This window comes from Pomacea canaliculata, linkage group LG5 (assembly GCF_003073045.1).
Source record: "Pomacea canaliculata isolate SZHN2017 linkage group LG5, ASM307304v1, whole genome shotgun sequence".
NCBI classification, from domain to species: domain Eukaryota; kingdom Metazoa; phylum Mollusca; class Gastropoda; order Architaenioglossa; family Ampullariidae; genus Pomacea; species Pomacea canaliculata.
This window is the reverse complement of record NC_037594.1, coordinates 26,750,159-26,777,364: the sequence shown is the minus strand read 5'-3', so window position 1 is coordinate 26,777,364 and position 27,206 is coordinate 26,750,159. Positions and strand designations below refer to the sequence as shown.

Here is a 27,206-nt window from a genome sequence, read left to right as displayed (position 1 = left end):
TGCTCAATGCGACATGAGATCAGCAAGAACACTTAATTGCCAGTTACCCAGAGAGCCATATCTTGCTGGATGAGAGTGAAAAGAGGTTTCATGGGGCGAAAATAAGGAGACATTCTACGAAACCTAATTGAAAAAAAGCCTTAAAAAATCAATCTATCTACAACTTTTTTCTATACCCAACCTCACCCTTACCTCTCTCGACGAGTAAGAGAGAATGGGCAGGAAGAGAGACGGAGGAGGGGGAGAAAGAAATAGAGAAGGAGCAAGAAAGCAAAGAGATGGTAAAAGGGAGACGGAGTAGAGGGAAGAGATAAGCAGAAAAACGAAGATAAAGAATGGCAAGAAGTGAAAAAGAAATAGTATTCAGTTGAAAGTGTCAAGCTGAACTCACCAGACAGGCATGGTAAGGCACTTAGTGGGGTGACAGCACTCTCCATCTGCTGCTTGTTTCGCTGAGAACAAAGAAAGATGCCGTCAGTAGCTGTCAGAATATAAACATAAACTCATGAAAAACACTTATTTCTTTAATAAGTTCAGATGGGCTGAAATGGCAGGCAGTATAAATGGGCATTAGAAGTTTTCTCTCGCCACTGACCGGCCACTTGAGACAGTATAAACGAGAGATTAAGAATTCGTTGGAACTCTGCTTTGAGCCGCATGCTTCGTGCGCATGCGCGTGGGTTTTATCTTTAAAAGTTAAACAGAGCAAAAATTATTCTGCATGAGAAGAAATTTATCATTCTTTTCAAATGCCACCTCTGAGAGATATTATTCTGTCTTTAAATAGTTTCTTTGCATCTTAAGTGGTATTTGTTCACACAAAAAAAAAGCTTTTTGAATTTTTTTTATTTATCGATCTGAAACACAATGTAGCATGTCAAGTTCGACTAAGAGTAGTTTGGACATGATTATCACGTGATTTAAATCTTTTTCTCTCGCTTTTTGCAACAGTTTCGTCCTTCTTCCAAAAATGGGAATGTTTTGTAGCATCGAACATATCAGATTGTCTTATGTACAATGTATTTCACAGTACTGTTGCTACATCACAGGGTGCGTATTCACGAAGCCAAGGTAAGTTGCTAGCGGATTCATCATCAAGAACATCTAAACAAAATGCTGATCCAGGGCATTAAAAAACAGTAAAAAAAAAATATGAAGAAACTTATGTTTCAGAAGTGAGTTGCACAAGTTCTTGATGCATTTCGTATCATATCTCTACCTCCACATAATGACAATGTCGAGGACTAACCATCATGTTGCTCAGTTACCACGAAACCACTCATTTCAAACTGTTCCTTAAACACACGCAACTGTATTCAGCATTATCCCCTAACACACACACACACACACGACAACATTTCATTGACAGCTTCGCTGACCATGTTTGAACTCACAGACAGACAACAATTTTAATAAACCGTAATGTTCAGCAAGAGCTCCTGTTTGTCGGAGTAACTCAGAGTTCCTGAAGTGCTCTAACCTTTAGGTTTGTAACAAAAGATATATTTATAGAGAGAGAGGGTCTGTTTGGTCAGTCTCTTTCATTATCGAAAAACCTCGAAAGCATTAGCAGCAGTAGCTTTGATTTAAAGATGCAAGTGTTTTTTAACTTGCCCTAGGTCTTTTTAGTTTTCTCTTTTTTTTTTTGGATTGTCTCATATTGAACCCAGAAAAAAGGGGACAACTATGTTATTTGTGCGAGGTTCCGATGTGGAATTAACATCTCACACGCCGGCTGATGACATTCTCCGCCTCGTGAAGTCTCGCTAAGAAGGGTGTTACAGAGGAGGCCTCTTTCTTAAATGATTTTTTTATAACTTAAAGGGAGAATTGCGAACAACAGAAAAGCCATATATGAAAGGCACATCTTTCTTATTCTCATTCATAATCGATTAGTCTTTTATACAACCACTAATTTTGGACACAGAAAACGAAAAATGTCACCATAGAATACGGATTCCATCTGGAAAGTTAGCATTTCTGATTATATATTTTTACTTGCATTTGTATTATTTCATATGATGTCTCGGGTGTCCACAAGCTTGCATAAATCTTTATTTCACCGTACAATTTTGAAATTATATTATATAGATATATCCAATATTAAATAATCGAAGTACTAATAATTCACACAAGACCTTTTGATTCCCATCTCTGTTACGTGCATTACACAGGGAGCTGGGTTCACCGGGACATGGCTGCTGAAGCCCACTTCCTGTTAACAAGGATATTTCTTCGAGATGAATGGATACCTGCCGCTGCGCCTGTACATAGAGGACGGGGATTTGGAGATGGCAGTAGTCAATCGATGTTTGTCTACAGGAATGTTCAGATCCCCTGACACGGCTTTTCATGCTACCTCTAGTCCTTCACGTGGTCGATAATGGATTACCGTCCTTGGGACGCTCTTCAGAACAGTCTGTGCACAAAGCTCTCCTTTGTTTCCTACATAAGTGTCACTAAAGTCTTCTAATGGGAGAGGATGTCAGTAGGATTCTGTATACACTGTGAAATGTGTCGCGGAGTTTTAGCAGGTATTGATGTCTTCAATAGCACAGACATTAAACAAAAAATGTGTGAGCTTTTACAAGCTTTTAAACCTGTGGCCTCTGGGATGCTTATTATCTTGGAAATTTGCTATTCGAGCACCACAAAGAGTTTTAGGCTTAATTGTAATTTCACGAAGTTCTAAACATCTCTTTGTCCCACCTGTTTCTCTCCACCTACCCACCTTCCAAAACCCCCAAAAGTCCTCTGTTTTTCCTCCTACGTGTGTTAAACGCAAAGAGTAGAAATTCACAAATAAGTAACAAAAAAGATATAGTTGGAAATAAGTAAAGGAAAGGAAGCGGGATCAAAACTAAGAAACAGAAATAAGAACGGAAGAAAGAGCCAACAAAAAAAGGAAAAACTGTAGGAAATGACCAAAAAAAAAAAAGACAAAACAAGGAAAGAAAAAAATGAAGGATCGCAAGCATGTAAAAGAAAGAATGAATGAAACGGATAGGCAGGCAGACCAACAGACTCGGGAATGTCAATAAATGACGAAACAGAGGGTTTCACTTGCATGAGACTGTCTGATGAATACCAACCAGTGGCTGACAATCGTCAGTGACAGAACTCCATTAATGACCGATCTCGTATTCAGTAATTAAGGTCTAGCTTGTTCAGTTGTCTTTGCCTCTTTATTCTGCCAATCATAAAAGTATAAGCGATCGAGAACTGTGTACAAATACACTTGTGTTCTGTGCATGTGTATTTGCTTTGTCTCTGTAGCGTTGTGTCCAACCGCCAAACCGTCTCGACTATTAAGTATGTGTGTATGTGTGTGTATGTGTGGTGTGTACGTGCGGTGTGTGTGTGTTTGAAAAGGTCAGGAAATGGATTTTGTCATTTGTCTTGTGCTTTATGTTCAAGTGTCTGGCTAAAACAAGAGTGGAGGGGGTAGAGACTAGGCAATGAGTGGGTAGGTGGTAAAAACATAAGAGAGAGAGAAGAGATAATGTTTGGCAAAAAACGTTTTTTGTCTGAGCCTGTGCGCTCATGGCTGTCTAGACGGCCTTTTGAGATTTAAAAAAAATAAGATCCCACTTTGCACAAAAAAACAACAACAAGACAATAGAAAGAATCCCAGAACGCAGTTGTCTATTCCTTAACAGCAATTTGAATGTGAAACACATCGAGGTTTGAGATGCAGTTATCTCCCCGTAATTTCACGCTTCGGCGATCGCTGCACCGGACGATATCAGCTGTGGGAAGGCCTCCGCCGACATTAGTCACCTGACCCGTTCTGGACAGTGATTTCTTATTGAAAGTTTTATCAGCTTAGTAAGCGACAAGAAAGCTTCTCGGTGTTTCCGTGCCTGCACCCTTCCTCCACAGTTCCTATAACCTTTGGCCGCAGGGTCAGTGAACGTAAGTGGTTCGCCGTGTCTAGGGCACAGCATGTGGAATGTTGAGATTCTCTCCTCCCCCTGAGAAAGTAGTTTTACTGAATAGCTGCTGAGTAGGAAGGAGACATTCTCCAGCCACTGGATGGACTGAAGATGCGTGGAGCATGAGTTTATCATGTACACAGACATGAGCGAATCACGTGGGCAGTATCAAGATTATATTTGTGTTCATCAGTAGTGTTGTAATTTTCTTATTGGTCTTTCTTTTGTTTTCTCATTTCCTTATAAGGAATGTTCATTCAAACAAGTTATCTGACTCATCAACACCCTCGCTCGTCACTTGCAAACTCATTGCTAAACTTCTTCAAACGAGAGCTTATCGCTAGCAGCTATACTTAGCCTCGGTGAAATGTCTTTTATAACAGCCAGAGTATTAGGGGACATGCAAATAACACTATCTAAAAGATATTATGTTACACCTTTCACTATAACTCAACCCATAGGCGCTTAAGTGGGCGAAATCGGAAAGAAATGCGACAGAGAACAGGTCTGGCGTAAACTATCCGCGGATAGACTGGATCGCGAAGAAAAGATGGCTGATGGTGCTTGTGGGAGGAAAAGCGGGCGAATAAAGAAAGTCTTTTCTCCCATCAGAGTGCGACCGAAGTGCACGGGACAAATGATTGCTTGGATGTTTACAGTCCAATGATCACTTACAAGCTGAAATGATGTTAAGATTTTTACGATGACATTAACAAATACTTTATAAAAGAATTGAGCGAATAAATCCCCAGCCACATAAATAGTCCTGCCTCGATGTTCATCATCATTCATACACAAACAGGCGCGCGCGCATATATATATACATGCACATGTATATATTTAAAGAGAGAGAACATAGAAAAACGCGAGAAAAGATTTCAAGAGAAGGACCAAAAATGTGATGCACAAACAAAAAGTCAAAGAAATAAAGGGAGAAAGGTACGGAATAAACAAGTATACTCTAAGGAAAGAATGCAATAGAATATCAATGAAGTGCTTAATAGACAAAACAGAGTAGTCACGAAGCACCCGGGATACAAAGAATAAACCAGTCGTCCACATTCGCTTTGTTCAAAATAAACCTACTAAGCACAGCTCATTTCCATGAAAATTCAAGCCAAGGGTTTCTGCCATTATTAGGCCAGAAACGTACTCCTGAGGAGGGCCCCGCGGAGAAGCAGGACCCCAGCGGAGGTTCTCTGTGCAGTCGACCAGCAAAACTCAGGCCACGTGATCGATTATTTGATAAAGCCGCGCTCAACTTTCTTTTTCTTTTTTGAGGCGAACTTTTGGGAGCTGATTTGCCAGCAGACAGGATGCAATTATAAGCCCATACATCGGGATGAGGGCAAGCCGTTCTTGCAGCTAGTGCTGAGGATGGAAGACCTGGAAGTTGACTGTAGATGAGAAATGGGCCGAGAGACTAGCGCCTCGCGATGGCACAGCTGACATTTTCACATACATGTGCTGCCCCCCCCACTGGGACTGCTGCAGCCCGCCAATAGGCTGCCATGATGCAGGCTTCTCTGCAAGACCAAGCCTCCTCTTCTTCTCAAAGACTTCCTCCTCTTGCAGCAGTGACTGAACAAGAGGAAAGTGATTCTGTTGTTGCTGTTGTTTTTAGCTACTCTAGAATCAACAAGTCATCCAGGAATGAATGGCTACCGGTGCATGAGAGAGCAGGTCGCAAATAAAAGACGGATTTGATAAATATTGATAAATATTTCACATTCTATTGTTAAGGATGATTGTGAAAAGTGTTGTTATTTGTGTTATAGAGCACTGTTAGCGAATTGAAATATGTTTGAAACACGGGGCACTGATAGTACTAACCATCCAAAAATAAATGCAAATCTCTTCTCTGATTGTTTTTTCACACGTTCTCTTCTTCACATTCATTTTTTTCCTTCTTCTCCTCTAATTCTTTTTAATTTTTTTCGGTTCTGAAGTAACAGAACGCTTTTATCATTATTAGCACTTTAGCTTATAGATATTTCAATGTCTGATAGTATGTTAGATGAGTCATGTCTACTCCATGTCCAGCGTTCAATGAAAGATAATTTTCACACGAAACAAATTTTCACAAATCTCCCATTCAGGAATTATATAAAACAAATTCTGCCAGTCCTACTTTGGACATTCGCTATCTCTTTGAAAATAGTCATTTTGTGATATCCACAGACAGATGCTAGCTGTCTCTTCGTTATGGTTTTCACACTCCCCCATTGGAGGAGTTTCAAGAGGTAAAATAATTGACAAAAGACAGATTTCAACAGGTTTGAATGTTTGTAAGGTATACATCTTGAATGTTTGTAAGGTATACATCTTGAATGTTTGTAAGGTATACATCTTAACGTGTAATGGCCAGCATCGGGAGTACACTCCCTCTACCTCTCCACACAGAAGGCTGCCTTCTGCTTTATCAGCGCAGATGGATTTCTTACCCAGTTCCAAGTGCTTTGTATTTTAAGTGACATCCGGTCGTAGAAAAAAGCTTCAAGTACGATCATTACAGTCTAGAAATGGTTACGCCTACTTCCGGATGAGGCGAGAGAGCGCGTGCCGCCTGGAGTTTCATGAGGCGACAAGCAACATAGACTGACATACAACTTTCGATCTGACTTAACATAACCACAAAGCGAAGTCCCACTTTTTTTAATAAAAAGTGCGAGAAACTTGCAAGATTTCTCATCCTCTTCACTCCATAGACTGTGTGTTATCCATCCAGCTCGGTGTGTTGTTCCAGCTGTTCACAGTATTGTTCATCTTCTGAACAAATAAGCTAAAAATGTGAATATTGTATAAACATCTGACGGTCACTGAGTACCTGAAATCTGATGATCGGTGTCGTCTTGTAAGACACGTGACCTCGGTGAAAGAAATTGTAAAATACAGAAACTGGTCAAATAGACATTGGCGACCATCATGCTATGAACATCAAACAGCGCATGCGCATTGCGGTCTGCGAGATGCTACTGTCAGATCCACCCTACGACCTCCTGCGCGTTCCTGGCTGCGCAGAAGATTAAAAAAAAATGATGCGAAGCAGCCAATCCAAAGACCGGACTTATTCATCTACGGCTTGCGACAATATTTCTGAGGACAAGATTTGTCACTAGCTTATTCTGTCCACACCTTCCGCAAAGGAAAAATAATCTTGAGAACCATGCGCGCTTACCTGCAGTTGGCAGCCCATGGTGTGACCTGCAGCTCTGCCGAGCTGACAATGTGACGCACGGCGCTCGTGCAGCTGCCCGCTGTGACGTGCTTTTTTTCTCGCCATTCTGAGAATGGTGTTACGAACGAAGTGTTGGCTGCTGTTTTCTACACGCAGACCAATCGAATATAGCGTGCGTATATCCGTCAGTTGGCTGTTTTTAGCCATCTGGCTTGCGCATACGGAAACGCGAGGTAATGAGGCCAAGAGAGGATGTGGCCAAGAGGGAGAAACAAGGTCTATTTTAAGATTGATTTGTGTGAGGTGAACGACCCAGCTGCGTCCTCTTCAATGCAAGCTGCCTGCATGTCCAAAAAGTGCGAGTGGCTCAACATCAGGTTGTTATTGTTTCACCGACAACCACAAGTGGCTAAGTAGCAGAATGTCATCAACTGGAGACGCGGCAACGATGACTGTATCACAGGGAGCCAACGAATCACAAATAAAACACAAATACCAATCCTGGTGACTCCAAAAACAACCAGCGATATGAGATATCACAAACAGCCAGCACTTTCTTCCTTAAAGGTCAGCTACTATGGCTGCTGCTATGACTACACCAGCAGCTAAGCTTCTGTCAAGGCGAGGTGGATGGTCGCACAAACATGTGACAGGCTATCTGAGTGCTGCCTCACCTCGTCGGAGCTCGACATCTTCAAAGAATTCCCTCCAATTCCCTGTGGACACGACCACACATGCAGCAATAGGGGCTCAACTCGCATGTAGGACTCAGCTTTAAGTCACAAAGGTCTGCGTGCAGCCAACCGCAACAAAAGAATCGGACCTCGTGAATGATTGGGACACTTCAGCTCACAGTATTTTGTGTGTAGAGAAAGTAATTGCAAGAAGAAAACAAACTGTACCCCACAGGTCGTGTCATTCTTTATAGTGGAGGGCTCTGACCCTACTTTTGATCGAAAGTTTCTGAACAAATACTCAATATATTTAACTTCCTCCAGAGCAAATACTAGCATTTACATGCTGAGTTGTATGCTTGAGTTAATGACACATAAATCCACTTTTATATCCAATCACAATACACACTTTGCTTGCCCTATCAAACGGTCAAAGACTTATTTCTTTATTTTTCTTTTCAAGACTGTTTATTGTGTTGTCTGTCTTTTTCTATTGTCCAAAAGAGCAGTAGCCATGAATGTTTATAGTGAAACTGCAATTATACAGTGTAACGATAATCTGGCAATAGAAAACTACAACGAAAAATAAAAATGTCTATATTATAATTGTTATTGAAGGGCGTGTTACAAAGCGATCATAATACCAGGCAAGGCTGGCTAACTGATCGTCGTTGGATGCCCTGGTTTTCGTGTTCTCTCGTGTGGATCATCGTTAACTCTGGTGTTTATTGGATAGAAAATAAAAGTGATTTTTTTTTCTTATCCAAATAGGAGCTGCTATTAGGTATCAATCGATGAAATATCCGCGCTAATTTTGCAAATGTTTATCCAACCGGTCGATCAGCTCGTTAATAGCGACTCAAGCGTGTAAACTCTATACGCTGAAGAGCGGGGGAAAGGGAGAAGACTACTGATGTGCACAGTTGTCCCGGACGTTTGTCGACGTTGTCGTCGGAATGGTAGTGGAAACGGGACACCACTACTTCGCTGTTGACACGGAGTAGCAGCGCTTTGTTTACTAAGCAAACAAGCTCTCGAACATGGAAAGAGGACCGCGCAGAAACTGTTTGTAACTGTTTGGACCCAAACTTATGAAGCGAAGGTAAGTTGTTGTCTCGAGGAAAATGGATGACAAAAACAAGGGCAAGCGTCTTGTCGCCTTAGTTACCAAGCAATGTCTAGATTGGTTGATATTGTTTTACCCCAGGTTGTATATGAAACTGCTTTCTAACTGCGGGTTCCTGAAGGTTGTGGAGCTCTCTTTTTTTTCTTTTCTTTCTTCCGGATTTTGTTTGTTTGTTTGTTTGTTTGTTTGTTTGTTTGTTTGTTTGTTTGTTGGGGCGGGTGTGGTTGGGTTGGTTGGTTGGATGGTTGGTTGGATGGATGGCTGCTTGGTTGGATGGCTGCTTGGTTGGATGGCTGCTTGGTTGGATGGCTAGCTGGCTGGCTGGCTGGAGAGATTTTTTGGCAAGTTATCACCGTGTAACTAACTTCAGAACTCCAAACTATAATCTTCAGCGCTACCGTCACCAACGATGGCGATGTTATCATCTGGGATCCGTGTGTCAAGGTTCCAACATCTGCTCGACCACTCGGAGGTGACTAGTCGAGGGATGTTTTGCGTAGCGATGACGACGCCACAAGCAACTCTGTATTCTGTTGTTTCTTCAGAACAATCCACGCCATGACGCCCAGCCAGAAGCTCCGATAAGGCAAGAGTGACAGATAAGAGGGGAATGGGGCTCCAGACAAGCTCCATATGGCAAAGCCTTCAAGTTCGCTCACTCAGGGATCCTAGCATTCAGGCCTCTGTCGCAATCACCTCAAAGACCAGTTTACTCAACTCCACTTAGAGCATGAGCAGTACCGCAGGTTGCAAAACACTTATCTCGGCAGTTGGTCTGCTATTTAACGAAAAAAAAGCATTTGTGAGGACTGTTCATTTTCTGGGCAACCGAGCAGCTGATGGCCAATACCTTGGATGTCTCGAAGTTTTGCCTTGTTTATTAACGAGCACAAGCACAAGCACAATATCACTTCCTAGGTTTAGCAGGAAACATAGAGTACATTGTGTACAGCATGTGAGGCAAGTCTCAAAGTAAGGGTTTGAGAAACTTTGGAGAAAAGTTGGGTCCAATAGCTAAAGCCAAGAGATATAATTACACAGTAGTTTTATAGATGATGTTATTAATTTATGTAGTCTTTAAAATCTTCGAACAATTGCAAGAAAAGACAAAGATATGGATGTATTTCTGTGGATGAAGGTCCTCTTCAGTGACTTTTAATGCCTTGTAGAGTAAAGGGCATGTGGTCGGGTATGTGGTTTAAAGGAGAGCTCACACAATTAAATGTTAGGTAACGATGGAGTGTTCTAATGCCCTAGTCAGCTCGGTTTTTTCTCTAAGGAAATCGTTCACGAAGTCGTTAGAAAGCCAGAGCAACAAACAAGGAGGGTTGTGTTTGTCTCAGGGCCTGCAATGTGCGGACTAAAGCAAGCGACACCGCCGGCTGACAACAGGCCACCACGATGCTGCACGAGGACCAGGAACAAAAGGCAGCGAGGAGGCTGATCAATGGCCACCCATTACCTCCATCAGGATTTCATTGACTCACATAATTTTCCGCCCGTGTCGCTTCAAGTCGGTACGAATAAACGGGCCCCTCGCGGTCTGTGGCGATATTGGAACCCTCGTGCTCGATACCCCGCCATTTTCTTGTCACCTGATACATTTTTTGTCATTAAAAACACGGTTGGGGTGGTAGCCACACGTGCAGCAGTGACTGTGGTAAGGATGAGATGGTGGTGCGAGCTAGTCTGAGTGGCTGTCGTGAACTATGTGTCCAAGGCCTTCATAACTGAACACATTGTCAAGTGCGGGATATATTCAAATTTTACATGATGCTCTCCAAACACACACACACCCACACACAATACTAAACACAATCACATTCGACAATGATTGATAATTTTTGGTGCATTAACACTTTTGTCAGTGCTATCACTGTTCTCTGAAAAGTATTACCTCCCACTCCTTCATCGAAGTCACTCCCTAAGTCATCTGCAGTATCATCTTACTCCTAATATTCTGTAAATTATCTGTCGAGTTTTGACTGTTCTGAATGTTGAAGACTTCAAGATAAGTCGGAATAAAATTAAAATAATTCTTCATCAGTAAGAATATTTTGTTTGTTTTGTTTGTTTGTTTGTTTTTCTCTCGCTTTACGCAGCACTTTAATAGTATGATATACTATGATGGAGACCTGACAGGGATATGGTAATAGCGCTTGAATTTCGCCATTTTCCTACTGAAATCAAGACTGATCACCCAGGGATAGCTTGATTAAAATATATTTTAATATCATTTTTCATTCCTATTTTAACACAACAGCATATATTTCTGTTAGTTTAATGACCATAGAATTCATGTTCACAAAAAAGTTCAACTGCGCAAAGTGAACTCTAATCACCTGTCCGGTCCTGTGTGCGAGTTGGGACTCGTTTTGTGATGGCAGGTCACATCTGTCCAGTTAGGCCTCTTAAGAAATTTAAGACACTTTCGAAGGATCGCTGGTGACTTATTTGGAAATTCTTTTCAAACGGAAGTTCTTAACTTATATTACATTTTCAGAAAGCGGTGAGCCAAGTGGTGAGAGAAAGGGCGTCCTAATTCATAGGCGCATCATTCAATTCTCGTGAGGTTCACCACACTCTGCCCACAGAATGCAACTGCCAGAAATAGGTACCCGACTCCATAGAGGGTTGAGGGAAGTAAGGCAGCGAGGGAGAACAGATGGGAGACCGCCCTCATCAAAAGCTTGCCCCTTAAAAAAAAATGAGTTCTCCAACACCTCACCCCCACCTTGTAAAGGTTAGAAGATGACCTTTACCTTATTTCCAACGAATTTCCATAAAAGTCATCTGACTTATGTAGGTTAAACTCTTCCCCTTGTTCAGCTAAAGATGCATTAATTGTGTCCTACCCCACCCCTTCTCCTCCGGAAGCTAGGGAGGAAAAGTGTTTACTCGGCGCTTGTAGTTGCGTGCGTGCGGATGTGTGTCCACGTGAGCTGATGTCGAGGGAATTGCAGCTGACAGAAAGCAACGATTGACGTCATAGCAGGTGTAACACATTAATCTTTAATGGCAGTCACGTGGGCCCCGCAGTTAGCGCCGCTAATGTCGAGGAAGCAGAAACGAGCGAATTCATCACGGACACGATTAGCTGATTGTCCGCGACACTCATCAACGATCGGAAGGAAAGACCTGAGAGGCAGGTAAAAAAACAAACCAAGTCAGGTATCGTATGCGACTGCAGGTGAGGTAACTTGACACCTGGGCCTCTAGATTGCAATGGGGGTGGATAGTATTGAACTCGACGTGGACTGAGTGATGATGGCGAATAAAACAAAACAGAATATTATGTTCAAATATTATCTTACGAAAGCAGACAAAGAAGAGAAAAAGTTTCAGCTTCAATGGTCACAAAATGTCCTACTCACACTGCTCAATACAGTTAGAGGAGAAGATGCAATGTTGCGGCTTACTTCCCACAGAACTTTGAAGTCCTTCAGTTCCACGCGCAGCAGCTCGGTGGTATCCTTGGTTACTACTGTAACGCTGTGCGGTTTTCCGGTCAAAATCCCCTCGCCAAACGATGTACCCGGACCAACAATGCACAGCATCACTCCATCCTGTGCGGAATTTTAATGTATATACATGTATGAGCACACATTCACATGTACATGTACGCTTCCATTGCTAATAAAAGGTCTAACAAAATATCAAGACTCACGTAAGAGAGAAAAAACAATAAAGAAAAAAAATAATTTCATAAAAATGTGTACTTTGAAAGTCCAGGCTTTAATTTACAATTATAATGAGACTGAAAACGAGAGACTATTTCTTCTGTACTGCTCTAAGCCATCCAAGCCATGTTTTCTGCTTGTGGCTGCATCCTCATGTGATTATGGGGGGTTAGTCATTATATCTTCGTTCAAACTACTGCTTCCTGTGTTTTGCCATTGTTGGCACCATGCTCACAACACACAGCGAGGAGACTAATGATTGACCTACCGACCTGATGCACTTTTGGCCTTGTCGAATCCGATGTAAGCACAGCCAGGGATCCGGTGAGCACCGTGTACCAGTTGGTCCCCACGTCTCCTTGTCGAAACACTGCAGCACACACATAAATAACAACAAAGCTTTCCTTTAAAGCTTACAGCCACACTAGAAAAACGAGTTACTTTGTCTCAGGCACACAAACATAGCAAGGTCTTGTGTCTCTTGAAAGAGCTGGGATTTTTTTTAAATTTTTGTTCTCGAATAGGGTTACACTACTCTCTCTCTCCTCCTCCTCCTCTTTAGGAAGAGAGGCACAATACGGATGTAATTACGATGCATGTATCTCTGCCTTCCCTGTCTTTAAGCTAATTACTATTCTCTATGCACACCCATCTCGCTCGCGGCCAGCCAGCCGACGGTGTTCCCAGCCATCTCAGGCAGCAGCTCGTCCCGATCACCATCTCACGTGAGTTTCGTGTTGCAGGTCTCGGCAGCCCGTTTGCAGGTGACTAGACCTGTTATTTGTCCCTCCAGTGACCTTCCACGAGGGATGTGAGCTAAGGGAGACTTTTTTATTTCTGTTTTTATCTATACTTTCTTTTAAATCTCTCTTTACGCTAACCCACATATCTTCCTCCTCCGCCTCCTAGATGTCGTGCACGTGCACAAAAAAAAAAAACAACCGCACGTGCATTTCAGACACAGTGTGAAGCTTCCTGTGTCCTGACAGCACTGACTGACAATGATCACACAACATGGGAAGAAATTCTTGTCATCAACAAGCAAAATAAAAACCATAGCCTATATACAAGCATATAGGTCAATCCACAGAAAATCATAGAAGTCTGAGGGCCAATCCCTATGAGTGCGGGAGAAGTGAAGATGATCTCGCCAAATAAAAAAGCACCTCGAGGTAAATATCATCACAGCCAACAATCACTTCATTTAATATTAAGTATACTCAGAGAGAAGATGACACATACGGAATACAACTGTGAAACACCTGTCACTGATACGAAGCTAATGGACAGACCTGGCTAGCTCTGCTTGAAGCCTACTAGCCACCATATTGCTAGGCGATAATTATTGTCTCAGAATTTAAATATTCTGTATTGTATTCTTCATTAACAATAAATGTTTCAACCTTTCGTTGTCTCAAACTGTTTCAGTTCTTTAATATATTCCCCCTATCAAACATGTAAAGCTTATCCACATCACTGAGTTGCCAGAACAGCTTAGTCATCTTTAAAACTGTTGAAATAATAAAGACGACCTTACATGCCATCAGACAGAGCTCGGTGAGGAGACCTGACTTACACAGCACGCGATATTTTCATGAATGCCATGCAAAGTCTGGTTCCTATTGTTACCTGGGCAGCACACTAGTCGATTTGTTTTTCATGTCCACAATTTTCATCGACGATGCTTCAACACAATATTTATCTATAAAGTATTAATTTACATTAGTTTGACACCTGGCTTGGCCGTACCAACAAAGCCCTTCGATGTCAATCTTTTTTGGTATTATAATCGATAAAGTAATCTGAGCTACAGCAATCCATTACTCGACGAAAGAAAAGTTTCTAAAAACGAAAAGGAAGGGAGGCAAACTAGGGAAGCTGTGGTTCAAACGTTTCTAAAATATACAAGTATATGAGGAGTACATTCATGAAGGCATTGGTGATTCGGTCTTCCAGTCCGCAGACTTCTGTGTGTCCAGGAGGTGGTCGATGCCACCAAGCAATCATTTCTGGAAATGTCATGGGAGTACTGGGAGCATCCGCGAGAGGTCGCTGTGGTTGGCTCAAACATTGGTCTCAATTGTTGATTTTGAATCGGAGTTGGATTGTGTCTTGACGACAGGGAATTAAAAAACATGGTGGACTATTTCACCAGGTATTTGTTCACTATAAGATGTGCCAGATTAGGTGTCAGCTGACCAAACAGTTTATTTACACATTCCTTCTGTGAAATGATGACAAATAAGGACTTGCCTGATACCAGTTTGTAAAACTTTGTCAACATGAAATCCAACACCTACAGGTACATACAAACGAGCTACAGTAAACTAAAAATAAAAAGAGTATCCAGTATTTCTACTCAATTAAATAACCCCAAGATTTTGAGAAATACTATTATGAGAAGCGCGTTCAAAATAGAAAAAATAAACTATTAATCTACTGTAATAATAATTGTAATTATTCAGCTGATTATCGTTTTTGAAAACAGATTTGACCCTTACGATGTACATTTCAGTGCAGTACAATGATAATGAACAAAGCACGTAAGGAAAGTAAATAGAAAAATAAAAGCAATAAATCATATCAAATGAATGGTGATAAGAAAGAAAGAAAGAAAGAAAGAAAGAAAGAAAGAAAGAAGAAAGAAAGAAAGAAAGAAAGAAAGAAAGAAAGAAGAAAGAAAAGAGGACTGAAGAAATCAGGACAAACAAAAAGTAACACAAGAATGAGAAAAAAAACCCTGGAAGAATTAAAATTCTAGGCTTGTCCCGCCGGAATAACCTATCAGCGCTGTAAGTATCAAGAAGCTAATGTGTCTAACGGGAGGCCGCACTCCAAGGGACATTAAATCAGTTAGATGCCATTTGGTGCCTGCTGGAAAAGACGTTTTTAAAAGCCGTTAGGGATTAAGATTCTACCGTGCAAAATAATTCACCGGAACATTTACTGAACAAAACAGGATCAGCTTCCACTTAAACGACATGGCAAAGAAAGCAGCTGAAAGTTTCAGCTTACATGTAATGCCTTTTTCTAGGCATTCATAAAATCCATAATAGCAGAGCTGCTGAAGCAGGAATGGGTGGAACTTCTCCAGGACTTTGAGCTCCTTTAGTTTGCTGTGGATCACATCAAGATCTTCTGCTGTTCGTTCACTCGGCCTGCAAAAGACAAACGGACAAGATCAGCCCTCTGTAAGAAATAGATAATCTCAGATATCAAAATTTGACGAAGGTAAAAAATAAAAAAAATTAATGGGAAAATGAACAGAAAGGTTTTGCAATGGAATAAAGCAATCATTTTTGAAACTACAATCCAGCTAAATTTCTTTCCCCAGCAATTCCGACTTAATGTGAAGCTATCTTTCTGAAATCGTACTTTCATTAGCTTTGCCATATCATCAGTGCCCAGCAAATACTTCGGGAATGTCATTTTACATTGAATTTAAACTTTACAATTGTTTTTCACCATAAACAGAGAGATACAGATGACTATTGCATCTCGTTCGTAAAGCGACCAAAGACAATCCAACATGGTGTCTTTCATTTAGGAGACGAATCTGGTAAAGAAGTTATGGATGAAAATTCTCACATGCTGATTTAAATATCTGATATATCTACTCGTTATATTGCATGGTTCTCCCCACTCTTGAAAGTTTTATAGGCGAAGGAAAGTTTTCGCCTCAGACTTCCATGGAAATGCAGGCCTCAGACTATGTCAAAGGTTAAGACCGACTCAATATGACATTTTTTTTTTTCTTTAGGCCAGTTGACAGCCAGCGTTTCCAGCAAACTATTATTTCCTTCTTTTGGGTCGGTCGATTTCGCCATCCTGAATATCGATCTGAAACTCTCAGCTTGTTAACAATTTTTTGTCTCTGAGCAGCCGAACGTACCCACCCTGGCGCCCTTGCCTAACCTCGCGGTGCAGCTGACGGGTCAAGTCGGGGACAGAAGACAAGAACGAACAGTCGTCTTCATATGAGGTTCCTCTGGTGATACAAACAATTATTTGACTATTAATCTCTGCAAAGACTTTCCAGACTACAACCAGATAGTCAAAAATCACTTTAGAGAGAAAGAAAGACATTGGTGATAGGAAAATATTTTTCTTCATGTGATCGATGTTAACATGCCATTAGGAACTCCACTGTAAAGTAGTCCATCGATTTGATGCCTTTAGGACAGTCCAATGAACTGCTCAAGCCGAATGTTTTCTATGATAATAAAAATAATGTAGCTGATAAACTGAGGCTAATATGCCCTAGTCGGGGAAGCACTAAATCGTCTGTCTTTCATAAAATGTTGTGGAGGAGAAGCTAAGATCTTTGCACCCATCCAAACTCCATGGCTGCCTGGGAACTACCAGTCCCTGTATCGACAGGAGAAACACGATTCTCGGTAGTTTGCATTCATTTGTCGAGGAAGCAAGGCTGAGCATTTCTATTAGGATAAGACACTGAAGCGAGAACTTGTTTAACGCGTTGGCACGTGCACCCGGGCTGCGTGGACACACGCCTTCCATGTTCTCGATACTTGGTCAATTATCTTGTAACTGCATTTTAATGGCTTTCATTTTTCTCCCTGTCCCTTTTTATGGACGCCACACTAGCATGCCATTTTGTATTGGGTTTCTGTTAATGGTAGTATAGTTATACTGAGTCATCAATCTGCTTTACCCGGCCTTCTTCATGAAAAATTATGCATCTTCAATTAATCCCTCAAACTCCTTCTCCATTTCTCTGTCTACCGGTGAGAGAAGCTTTATCCAGCTGACAACTGACAATGCAAAATACAAATAATGAACACTAGCTTTCTGTGTTTTTGGTCCAGGGGGTCGTGGTGGTGTGTGTGGAATAGAGAAGGGGGTGGGAATAAGGGAATGAGGGAGGAGATCCCTTCCTCCACGTCCAGCCAGCTTTTGCTAGTCCATTACGAAGGCGCACCCACGCGTGCAGGGGGCAAAATGAAGAGGAACGATTTTGGAGGAACACGTTGAGTAAAGAATAACATACTTCACTCAGCACATTTGTTGTTATGGAAAAAAGTACATTAAATCTCCCTCAGCGTTGACACGACTTGCAGAAAAATGACAAGTAAAGCATCTACAGAGGAATAGAAAAGCTGAGTGAGGAGCAAATGTTGCCGTGTGCACAGCCAGACCTAATTACTCCTTCATCCTACTATTTGCTGCCAGCAGCCACGATCTCTCCATAGGCTCTAATGTCAGTATATATTCTAATTTGTCATAATGGCGTTAATTAGTAACATCAAACATCGCGTGCCTATGACATCCGAAAAAATTCAGTCGGCATTTACCATCTCGACTCTGTTGCGGGACTAGTTTCCAGCCCTTGAAAGGTTTAAAATATTGTCTCAGAACAAATAATTCTATTGTACTAGAGTAAACGTTATTTGCAGGGCTCAGGGTGTACTTGCATGCAGCGATTGGCTAAGAGCAATGTCACGTGATCAGACCGCTTGCCACCTTTCCTTGTACCATGTATCCCAACATGGTCTGCGAATACTGAGTGTTTTAAGATAAAGCATCGACAACGTTCGTGCATTAACGGCAGAACGCATTCAAATCATCCCTTGGGGAGAAATTCCAGTGATGTTGGGACAACAAATGTTGCCGATGTCAACTGCCATCTGCTTTATTGTTTACGTTTGTCGTTGATGTGACTAACGGAAAATACTAGCACCAAGGGAAGAAAGCAATATTGTCCTGTTATGTAGTTTGTATGTTTCTGTTTACTCTTATTCTCACTAGCAACACCAACAGAATATATAGTTATGTGAGAACACACACACACACACACACACAGAACATAACTTTTTGTTGACCCTCACGGCTGGGAGGTGCAGTAGCCCCAAGTCCAAACTCTCTTTCTCTCTTGTCGCCATGACACAGAGGATCGGGAAGTCCTAATTTCAAATTTAGTCGTTGGCACGATCTCTATAAAATTCCTGTTAACAGGGCTGCCAAACTTTAATTAGGAAGCTTTGTCTGGATTATCTTTCTCCGCCCACATTCAGCCGAACATTTTTCACACAAAATCTCCTCTTTATGGAAGTTTTTTTTTTAAATTAAATACCAATCAGTATGCTGATGCATCCCTCTGATGCACGCATCACTTATGCTCTCCAACTGATCTCAAAAGTCAGGGTCAAAAGTCCAACTGATCATAAGAATATTAAAAGGACAAAGGTTCTCTCAAGCCAAATGCGAAGGACAGTGCAGCAAACGCATTCCACTGCTTATGACTTGATCTCCATTGATTGCTTGTTTGATTGATTGGCCAATCGATCGATCAGTGACACGGTATGTGGAGTGAAAGTACAAGCTGGTTCGTGTGGGTGTGTACATCTGTGTGTACATCTGTGTACATCTTCAACACAAAATGCCTTAAACTGTATCTGTTTTCACTCGGGGTCTCCGCTGTTTGTGGCTTTAAACTCAATTTTGACGCTTTCCCCAGCGACAGGCTGTCTTCTCGGACCTCTTCCCTGAGACCCAGCCGAAGAGGATGGACCAAGCATAGAGAATGGGAAGTGACTGGCTTCCCCAAGGCGACTCCTGCTTCTGACCTGACATCGAGTAACGGAGCTTCCTGCGCACAAAAGACTCCATTAAAGGGCAGCAAAATACCGGCCCTTGAAAGGGGCTGTGCCACTGCACACCGCGATACAAGAAAAAATAGTCCGCGGAGAGGACCAAAAGATCCGAAAAGCAAAGGCTAAGTCAGAAACAAATGATGCTATGGGAAACATTAGCTTGGGTTGGTGTTGGGAAAGCTTACTTTGTCAGAGGGTCTCGAAATAAGTGTTAAGACCACACCAGAGGGCGCTATTACTTTCTTGTGAGACTTCAGATGGCTGCCCGCTCTCTCTGATCTCTCTGTGAGTGTGGGTGTGTTCTCGCTCAGCTTTTCTGATACTTTGCCCGTCCATCCCTCATTCTGCTAATCAATTTCCCATTTCATTATTGCAACTAAGACAAAACGTATCACAAAATCAAACGGGTAACTTTTTTTTTTACTTCAGTAAATACAATACTCAGTATTACATTACTACTATACCACAGACTTGTCATTCAAAGACACTTTTCATTCTAAAAACACATTCATTCAGTACAGGAGAAACAGAGGTAAACGTGGGGGTAGAATGAAAAGACATGGAGAAAGAGAGGATGGGAGGCTACATGAATGAGGATATGTCTGAATAGAAAGTGTGTATCCATTGTCTCAAATCAGGTCAAAAATGTAAGAAGTTTAGTATGTTATCAATAAATGACCAAGATATACTGTGGAACGCTTTTTCAAAGTCCATTAGTAGTAGTAAACCATTGTTTTTTTTACAATTAGTGTACATTAGAAGGTCATATATTAGACTGTAATTATTGTTCCTGGTATCTAAGACCACTAGCCCACCCTCTCTTCCCATCCAAATGCAATCCTCATTACTCTTGCATTACTATGACCCGGCTGTAAGATGATTATAGTCAATCTGACTTCCACAGATAAATTTCCCTTCAGGTCGTGACTGTGGTCAGAAGAAAAGAAGCCCGCAGACGACAAAATATAGTGTATATGCCAGGAGTAAGCTTCCTTTGTCTCGACCCTTTCCTATCGCAATGTCTGATTCGTCTAAAGCGTTTTGATAAATGGGTGAGTAGGGGACATAAACGAACCCTCTCTTGCCTCCCCATCCCCTGCTCCGCACCCTCCACCTCATTCACTATCCCCATCCCCCACCGCCTCCCGCAGTATCCTCCCTTCCTTTCTGGCACTTCGATTTGAGCACCGTGTGTTGCGAGCAAACTGATCTGTTTGGGGGAGACTTCTTGTCACTTTGCTGACAAACAACGGATGGCCAGGGAGGAAAACGGCACGGAGTTGATTTTGGTTCCCTCAAACTGCTGCGAAAAAAGAGAGGCCACGACAAACACAAGAAAGAGCAGGGATTACATATGTGTGTGGTCAGAGTTTGTATGGAACATACGGACGTGAAGATGGACAAACGCAGCTCTGTGAGTTTTTCTCCGGATTTCTAAAAAAAAAAAAAAAGAAAAAAAGAAAAACACACACACAAGCTTGAGTGCCCTCGCTGCTGCCTCACAGAAAGAGTTTAAGCGTGCAGGGTGGTCTCTCAAACACGTGCGAGTGCGAACACACTCGTTTTCAAAGTCGACACTGATCCTGTTGAGGGCAACACACGTGCCACTTGCTACAGACCACCAATGTGACATATGAACACAGGACTTCTATTTTCAGATTTTGAGCTTTCAGAAATTAAAAAAAAACCTGATATTGACGGATCGAATGGTTTGGAAAAAGCAGTGATTTACCTCTCCCACTACTTGACTGAAAATATTTTTTTAAAAGTTGTTCTCAACGATGTCCTCTAAACATATTGACAAACTGTCAAGACTGAATCATAATGAAGAGCAACAGTTTGTCAATGAGAACAAATCACAATGTTAGGATTCTTTATACGGACATGTTAAAGTGACAAGAAGGTAACAGTTGTTATCTTGATGTACGTTCACTCAGTACTGTAACGGCTCAACGGACTTCGTTACAAGTGAACATCATTTGGTAAATCAACAATGAATGAAGCGAGAATGACAGGATACTAGAGACTTGCAACAAGAGCTGGGGAGGGTCAAACAGCTTTGAAAGAATCGCTTAGAATCTGTCTTGCAAGTTTGATAGTGATCAATCACACTTAGGAGCAGACATCCGAGTCTCACTGAGGCCTGTGAAATGAAAACTGTCTATACAGTGGCACCTGCCTTATCATGGGAGGTAAAAAGGGGCAGAACTAGACGGTTGGACTCTAAACACGGTGAACCATTTACATAATTCACTGCCCTGTGGTTATCAGACTACGGGTCCTTTAGCTAAATATCAGTAATTTAGTATACCCTGCTTTCATTGTTGTAAGCAATTTAAAGCAGTTTAAAGCAAAACAAAAGGTAAGTACTTTTAAGGACCTTCCCATTATCCATCCATTACCCATATATACAACAAAGACATGCAACTCTTTATCCCCAATTTCTGATATTTTGAGAACTGATGTGTTCCTACCTGCTGCCTGCCTAACCTCTGGACTAAGACAAGATGGCGAGAGTAGTTTCGTGTCTGACACTAGTAGTGCAGCTGCTCGACTAACCCAGCTCAGCAGCACACCAGCTCATATCAAATGTCCAAGTGGATATATATGTGTGGCTATTTCTAGTCTACAATTTCTTGCAACGCCTCATTCTTTTTGAGACGAAAAGCCTTGGAAGTTTTGATTGCTGCAAGAAGGAGACTTATGAAGACAAGAAGGCACCAGCAAGTCCTCGAGGTGTAAATCTGTCTCTTCAGTCTTGAAAGTCTGCTTTTGTTTGGCGACACTGGCAGCAGTCTTTTAAAAAGCAAATAATTTTAGCAAACTAGATGAGACGAAGATCATTTTAAATGGATACAAAATGCATGAAAATTCCGAACTCGCCGAGATTCTGGATGCTAAGGACAGTCCACGGTACTAAAAATTAAATGGACGAGTGCATAGAAGTCGAGTTATGTACCATGACAATCGAGTAAGGCTTGAAGTCCTACTGCTTGTCACCGAAACTAATGCTTGTGTCAGTGGTGACATCGAAAGGCAGAAATCCACTTTTCCTGGATGTGGTTCCCAGGGCATCCAGTGCTTATCTCGCCAAGCGATGCGAGCTGCTCCAGTCGCCACCAGGAGTCAGGAAATGAAGCTGACAGAGGCATCCACGGTGAAGAGATTATCGCTGATGCTGTCCTTTCTTCCCTCCTTCTCAGCTTATAAAAGCGCATTCAGGATATTAAATCAGAGATGCTTTCCGGCTCAACCAATCCAAGCTCTCCAGGCAACATCTGGCTTTCAGTGCTGTCGTTAAACCGATGAAAGTGATAAATGAGTGCAAACTGACAAAAGAGACATCGTACATTTGGCTTAAATGGAAAGATTTTACAGTTGGATGCTCATCGTTCTACTTTTCCCTGAGCTCCTTCCTTGCTCCTCATTATTCATAAATGATACCATGCATCAAATGGAAGCCTACAATCAGCAAAGATCACACAGGAAGGAAGATGCAATGTGGAGAAGAGTTCAAGTCGTTTACCTTCAAGAAATGGTCTTACACAGACCGATCGACTGAGAAAAGGTTTTACTTGGATGGTCCTGATGGTTATTAGTGCAACTGGACTCGGTAAGAAGGGGTAATTGTTTTTTTGAAGCGACCTCCAGGTAACGGTTCTGTAATGGCACTGGCTGGGTTTAACATTAATGGTGAGACAGGCTAATAAAGAAATGGGACTCACATCGGTATACTCTTCTTTATCACTTACTTCCATCTATTGAGCGATACCACTCAGACAGATACACTTTCAGCAATATAAACCTTTAATACAAGAATCAATAAAGGGATAGAATAGTCAGTATCAGTATTATAACAAGCTAGCAGACAATTATTTTTGTTGTGGCTGACTGTGTTGTTTGTTTGTTTGTTTGTTTGTTTGTTTGTTTGTTTGTTTGTTTGTTTGTTTTATTCAACTCAATTTTTTTATAAGATCTGTCAGACAACTATTACAGTTACAGAATGATCTGACTAATAAAACTTTACATCCTCTCACCCATACCCGCCCACCTACCCACAAAAATCTCTCGATACAGAAACACGCGCACGCCCTAAAGCTCACACTACAGCAATAATGGTGCTGTCACATTAACAAGATAATTGAAAATACTCTTGACAATCATATCGATGTCAGCATGCAGGAACAAAAGGACAGCGCTCATAATGCAAGATACATGTTCCTTTGAGAGAGAGAGAGAGGGAGAGAATGTCTAAAGATTTTACTTGAAACGAGTCGACATGACTGGAACAAGATAGCAAATAGAAACAGAAGTAAACAATGCCTGTAGGGTTAAGCAGGATAAAAAAGCATGAAGATAAAGTAATCGAAAGAAAGAATTCGAGACAGCCTTTGCTGGCCAGACTGGGATGATTGAGGGATCGAGTTTACAATGAAGAGGCTGTTGGCGGGGCTACCACGGACAGCATACAGAGCGGAGTTCTGATAGATCGTGCTTACAGAACAACCCTGACAAACCCTGTTTAAGCATGAATGCTTTGAATGGAAGGGAGAACAAACAAGTTTATTTAGGCAACTCAATCAAGCAGTTTAAATGTGCTTTTCTCTGCTTATGCATGCCTGCGAGCTCGTGTGTGTCTGACAGTACCTAGCAGTCACGTGATGCAATGTTGCTCCCGATGTAATGTGCCAGAAACATCCACAGGTTCCGCTTACAACGGTTTGAAGGTGAAATGAATAATGACAAAGCTACCTGTCCACGATCACGTTTCAAGGAAGATTAGGACGGTTAAGACTGACATTTGTATCGGTGGTGTGAGTATATTTTGTCAGCCTCTGAAGTTGTTTTTAATGTCCTAGGAATTATGGTCAAATCTTTTCGTGAACCTTACAGCATTCAGCTCTAGAATATATATGTGTACATTAGAGAGTTAGTTGATAGGTTGTGTTAGACTAGCAAGGCTCACAATGATCATCCGACACCTGTGAGCTAGAGATGAACCCTACCCCACCTCTTGTCCGCCTACCTGCGCGCTGCAGCGCGAGCTGGCCTACCTGTTAATTTGCATTCAAATGATCGCGAGGGGTAAGAAAAAAGTCTCGGAAGGAGGAAAGGTTCTTTTTACATTGACACAACAAAATGTTTTGCTGGTGTGTCGAGTGTGTATAAAGTCTTATTTCTCTGTATTCACATACCGCCATGTTTCGTACCCACAGGTGTGTGCGCAGGTGTGTGAATGTGTAGTTCGCGTGTTGCATGTAGATTAATGTCTGTTTTACCAGCTGTTACACTAGAAGTATGTCAGAAACATAACATTAAAGCGGGAAAGAAAAGGAGATGAAGTCTAATGATAAAAGATGCATGATTGCTGTTGTGGAAGATAAGCGTCACGTGATAAGATCTTTCCTGCTTGACAAACCAGTCGATATTTTAAATTGGTAATTATAATTCTGATTAATATGTAACTTACTGGCTAATGTCTATCATTGTTTTTATAATAAAAAGGTATCAAAGGTATTAACTTTTTAATGAAATAATTAGCAAGAAAATGACAGAAACTAAACAACTCGAAGCTGAAATTGTGGAAGAATGCAGAGGTGGCAGATTGTCTGATGGGAGTAGCCAAGGTTCGTCTTACTCACCTTTTATCAAGCCTGGCGTGCCAACTGACAACCATGTTGCTGCTGCTGCTGAGCCCAGCACTCACAGGAAGGGGAACCACACTCCTCTTCCCCGCCGCCTTGTCGCCGCTGTCGCTACCTGACTGCATAGGAGCGCATCTCAGTGTCCCTGGCGCACGTGGCTGAGCTGTCACCTGGCCCTCTCCTGGCTCACGGGGTCTGAACAACAGCGACAGCTCCCTACATCCAACATGAGCTTCGAACTGCCGCCTCGCCTCCCGCCTCACGCGCTATCGTCTGCTCCCGTACATTCGCAGTGTGGGTTTGCCGAGACGCTTGGAAATAAAAAAGCCAAGCAGAGCTTCCGGCCGCAGTTAAGTAATGTCGCAACGACTCCTCGCTGTAAAGCTCGTGCAACTACCTCCCATCCAAGTGTTTTTATCCCGCTAAAGGTGCGTGAGTAAGTCGTTGTTTTCTCCGTGGTGTAGTCTCTCTCCAGTTTAAAAGCCCTTGTTGCACAGCAGGAGGCGCTGGCGGCGAGAGTGGAAGCAGGCGAACCTCCTCCCCACTTGGAGGCAGACGACTGCGCGCGCTACTGGACAGTGTGGCAGGGAGTGGGGTGCGGGAGCGGGTTCTAACATCTGTGACCAAAGCGATCGATCTCTCTCCTAAGGTGGATTAGCGGCCACAGACGCGACAGCTGCTGCGCTGGTGTGACTCTCAGCTCGGGTCTGGGTGGCTCGTGCACAGCGGGTGCTACACACAGTAGAGGTTGGATATTACAGCAAGTGTTTGTCCGACCACTTCTGCTGTCTACAGAGATGATGTGCACTTAATAGACTCAGTATTTGTCTATGTCTGTCTATGTGTTGCTCTTTCTCTCCATCTCTCTGTCTCTTACCTACACAATCACTCAACACGTTTCCTCAAATTTCACACAGCCACTCAGCTAAGTGGCCTCAACAGTATGCAGGTAGATATCCACCTGCCTACCTAACCTAACAACTGACAACTGTATTTCGGAGAAGTTTATTTATACTGCAGTGAAACGATTTTCTTTTAGTACCACTTCATCTTCATAACAAAACCTTTTGAATTAAAATGTCTGTCTCACTCAAATGTGTACTTTAGTTGTTTTTTTTTAAAACAGTAGATCACAACAAACTATTTTCGTGTTGATTTATGTATTTAGATGTTTCCCTTCTTTGAGAATAACGATTTAAAAATAACGGGAAATGATAAAAAATATTCCTGAAAATGAAAACAGGAAAAGGGTGACGAAGCAACAGAGAGGGGAGAGGGAAAAACACCCCAGGAGAGGAGGAATGCTGCATACAAACCAGTGATAATGACCCCAAGCTGAGGCGCTGATACGTTGAGGTTCGTGGGTAGGCTGACAGCATAGGCGGAGATAATCATGTTTGATGAGAAATAATAGAGATAGCTGGGACAACAAATGACATTTCAAGTGAAGATAGGGAAAAAAAGAGATGTGATTGCCTGGAGGAGGAGTAAATGACTTGTTGAAAACGCCACCTGTGGACTTTCAGCATTGACCAAAATATTGATAGCTTTCGCGAGAGGAGAAGCTAATCCGATATCTGTTTGCGAGGGGGATGCGAGGAGTGGGGAGAGGTAAGGGGGAGGATAGGAGATATAAACATGCGCGAGAGTGTCACGAAGGGAAAAATGAACGGTTACTCCGTCTCTTGGCAAGCGTTTGTGTATACACACTTATAACTGGTTATTTAATCTATTAGTATTCGCATGCAGGTAGGCAAGCATACAGGAGTCAAACATGTGCAAGATACATTAATGCAATTCACAGAAAAAAAGAAACCATCTTTAATATTTATTTGTCAGTGACAATGCTAACCCTGAAAAAAAAATTTAGCGCAACGGTGTTCAGTGACAGAGATATAAATACAACAAAATACAAATACAAAACATCTTTTTTAATCCTCTACAGGAAATTGTAATGACATCCTAGAATTTCGTGACCCGCACTCAGACACAAAAATCGCATGTGATTTCAATACAAAAATATACAAAAAAATTAGTTGTGGAGATTGTCTCCTGGGCTTCACAAGCGTGTTTACTGTCTGGATGTAGAAGCTGCTTACCTTCATACCTGCATAGAAGCTTTTAATTAACCTGCTACAGAGCTTGTGTCAAGCTTTAGTATAGAACTTTTATTGCAGATGGGGTTCAAAGCTGGTCAACACAGTCTTTTCATGCCTTTTTCTGTAGACAATGCCCTCCCCCACCATCAGTTGCGACCAAACCCTCATGGACAGAGGCGTGTCGCAGTATGGGAACTGTCGAGAATAGAACTCCAATAAAGATTAGCCGCATTCCGCCGGAAAATGCTGCTCATC

General features: G+C 42.0%; 1 protein-coding gene across 5 annotated transcripts in view; it reads right to left on the bottom strand.

The window, feature by feature from the left end:
* LOC112564521 (rap guanine nucleotide exchange factor 4-like) overlaps window positions 1–25,740 on the bottom strand; it is a 46,742-nt gene extending 21,002 nt beyond the window's left edge. For 2 of the 5 annotated variants that reach the window (XM_025239382.1, XM_025239383.1), the window contains exons 1-5: window positions 24,850–25,740; window positions 15,609–15,751; window positions 12,866–12,963; window positions 12,288–12,479; window positions 392–452 (exon numbers count right to left, since the gene is read on the bottom strand). In XM_025239382.1, coding sequence (XP_025095167.1) covers window positions 392–452; window positions 12,288–12,479; window positions 12,866–12,963; window positions 15,609–15,751; window positions 24,850–24,977 — 622 coding nt within the window. In that variant the 5' untranslated portion in view covers window positions 24,978–25,740. Of the gene's footprint in view, window positions 1–391; window positions 453–7,113; window positions 7,400–12,287; window positions 12,480–12,861; window positions 12,964–15,608; window positions 15,752–24,849 lie in introns of those variants that run through there. The other 3 variants (XM_025239385.1, XM_025239387.1, XM_025239386.1) reach the window with 3 other exon arrangements.
* Between the last annotated feature and the right edge of the window lie 1,466 nt (window positions 25,741–27,206).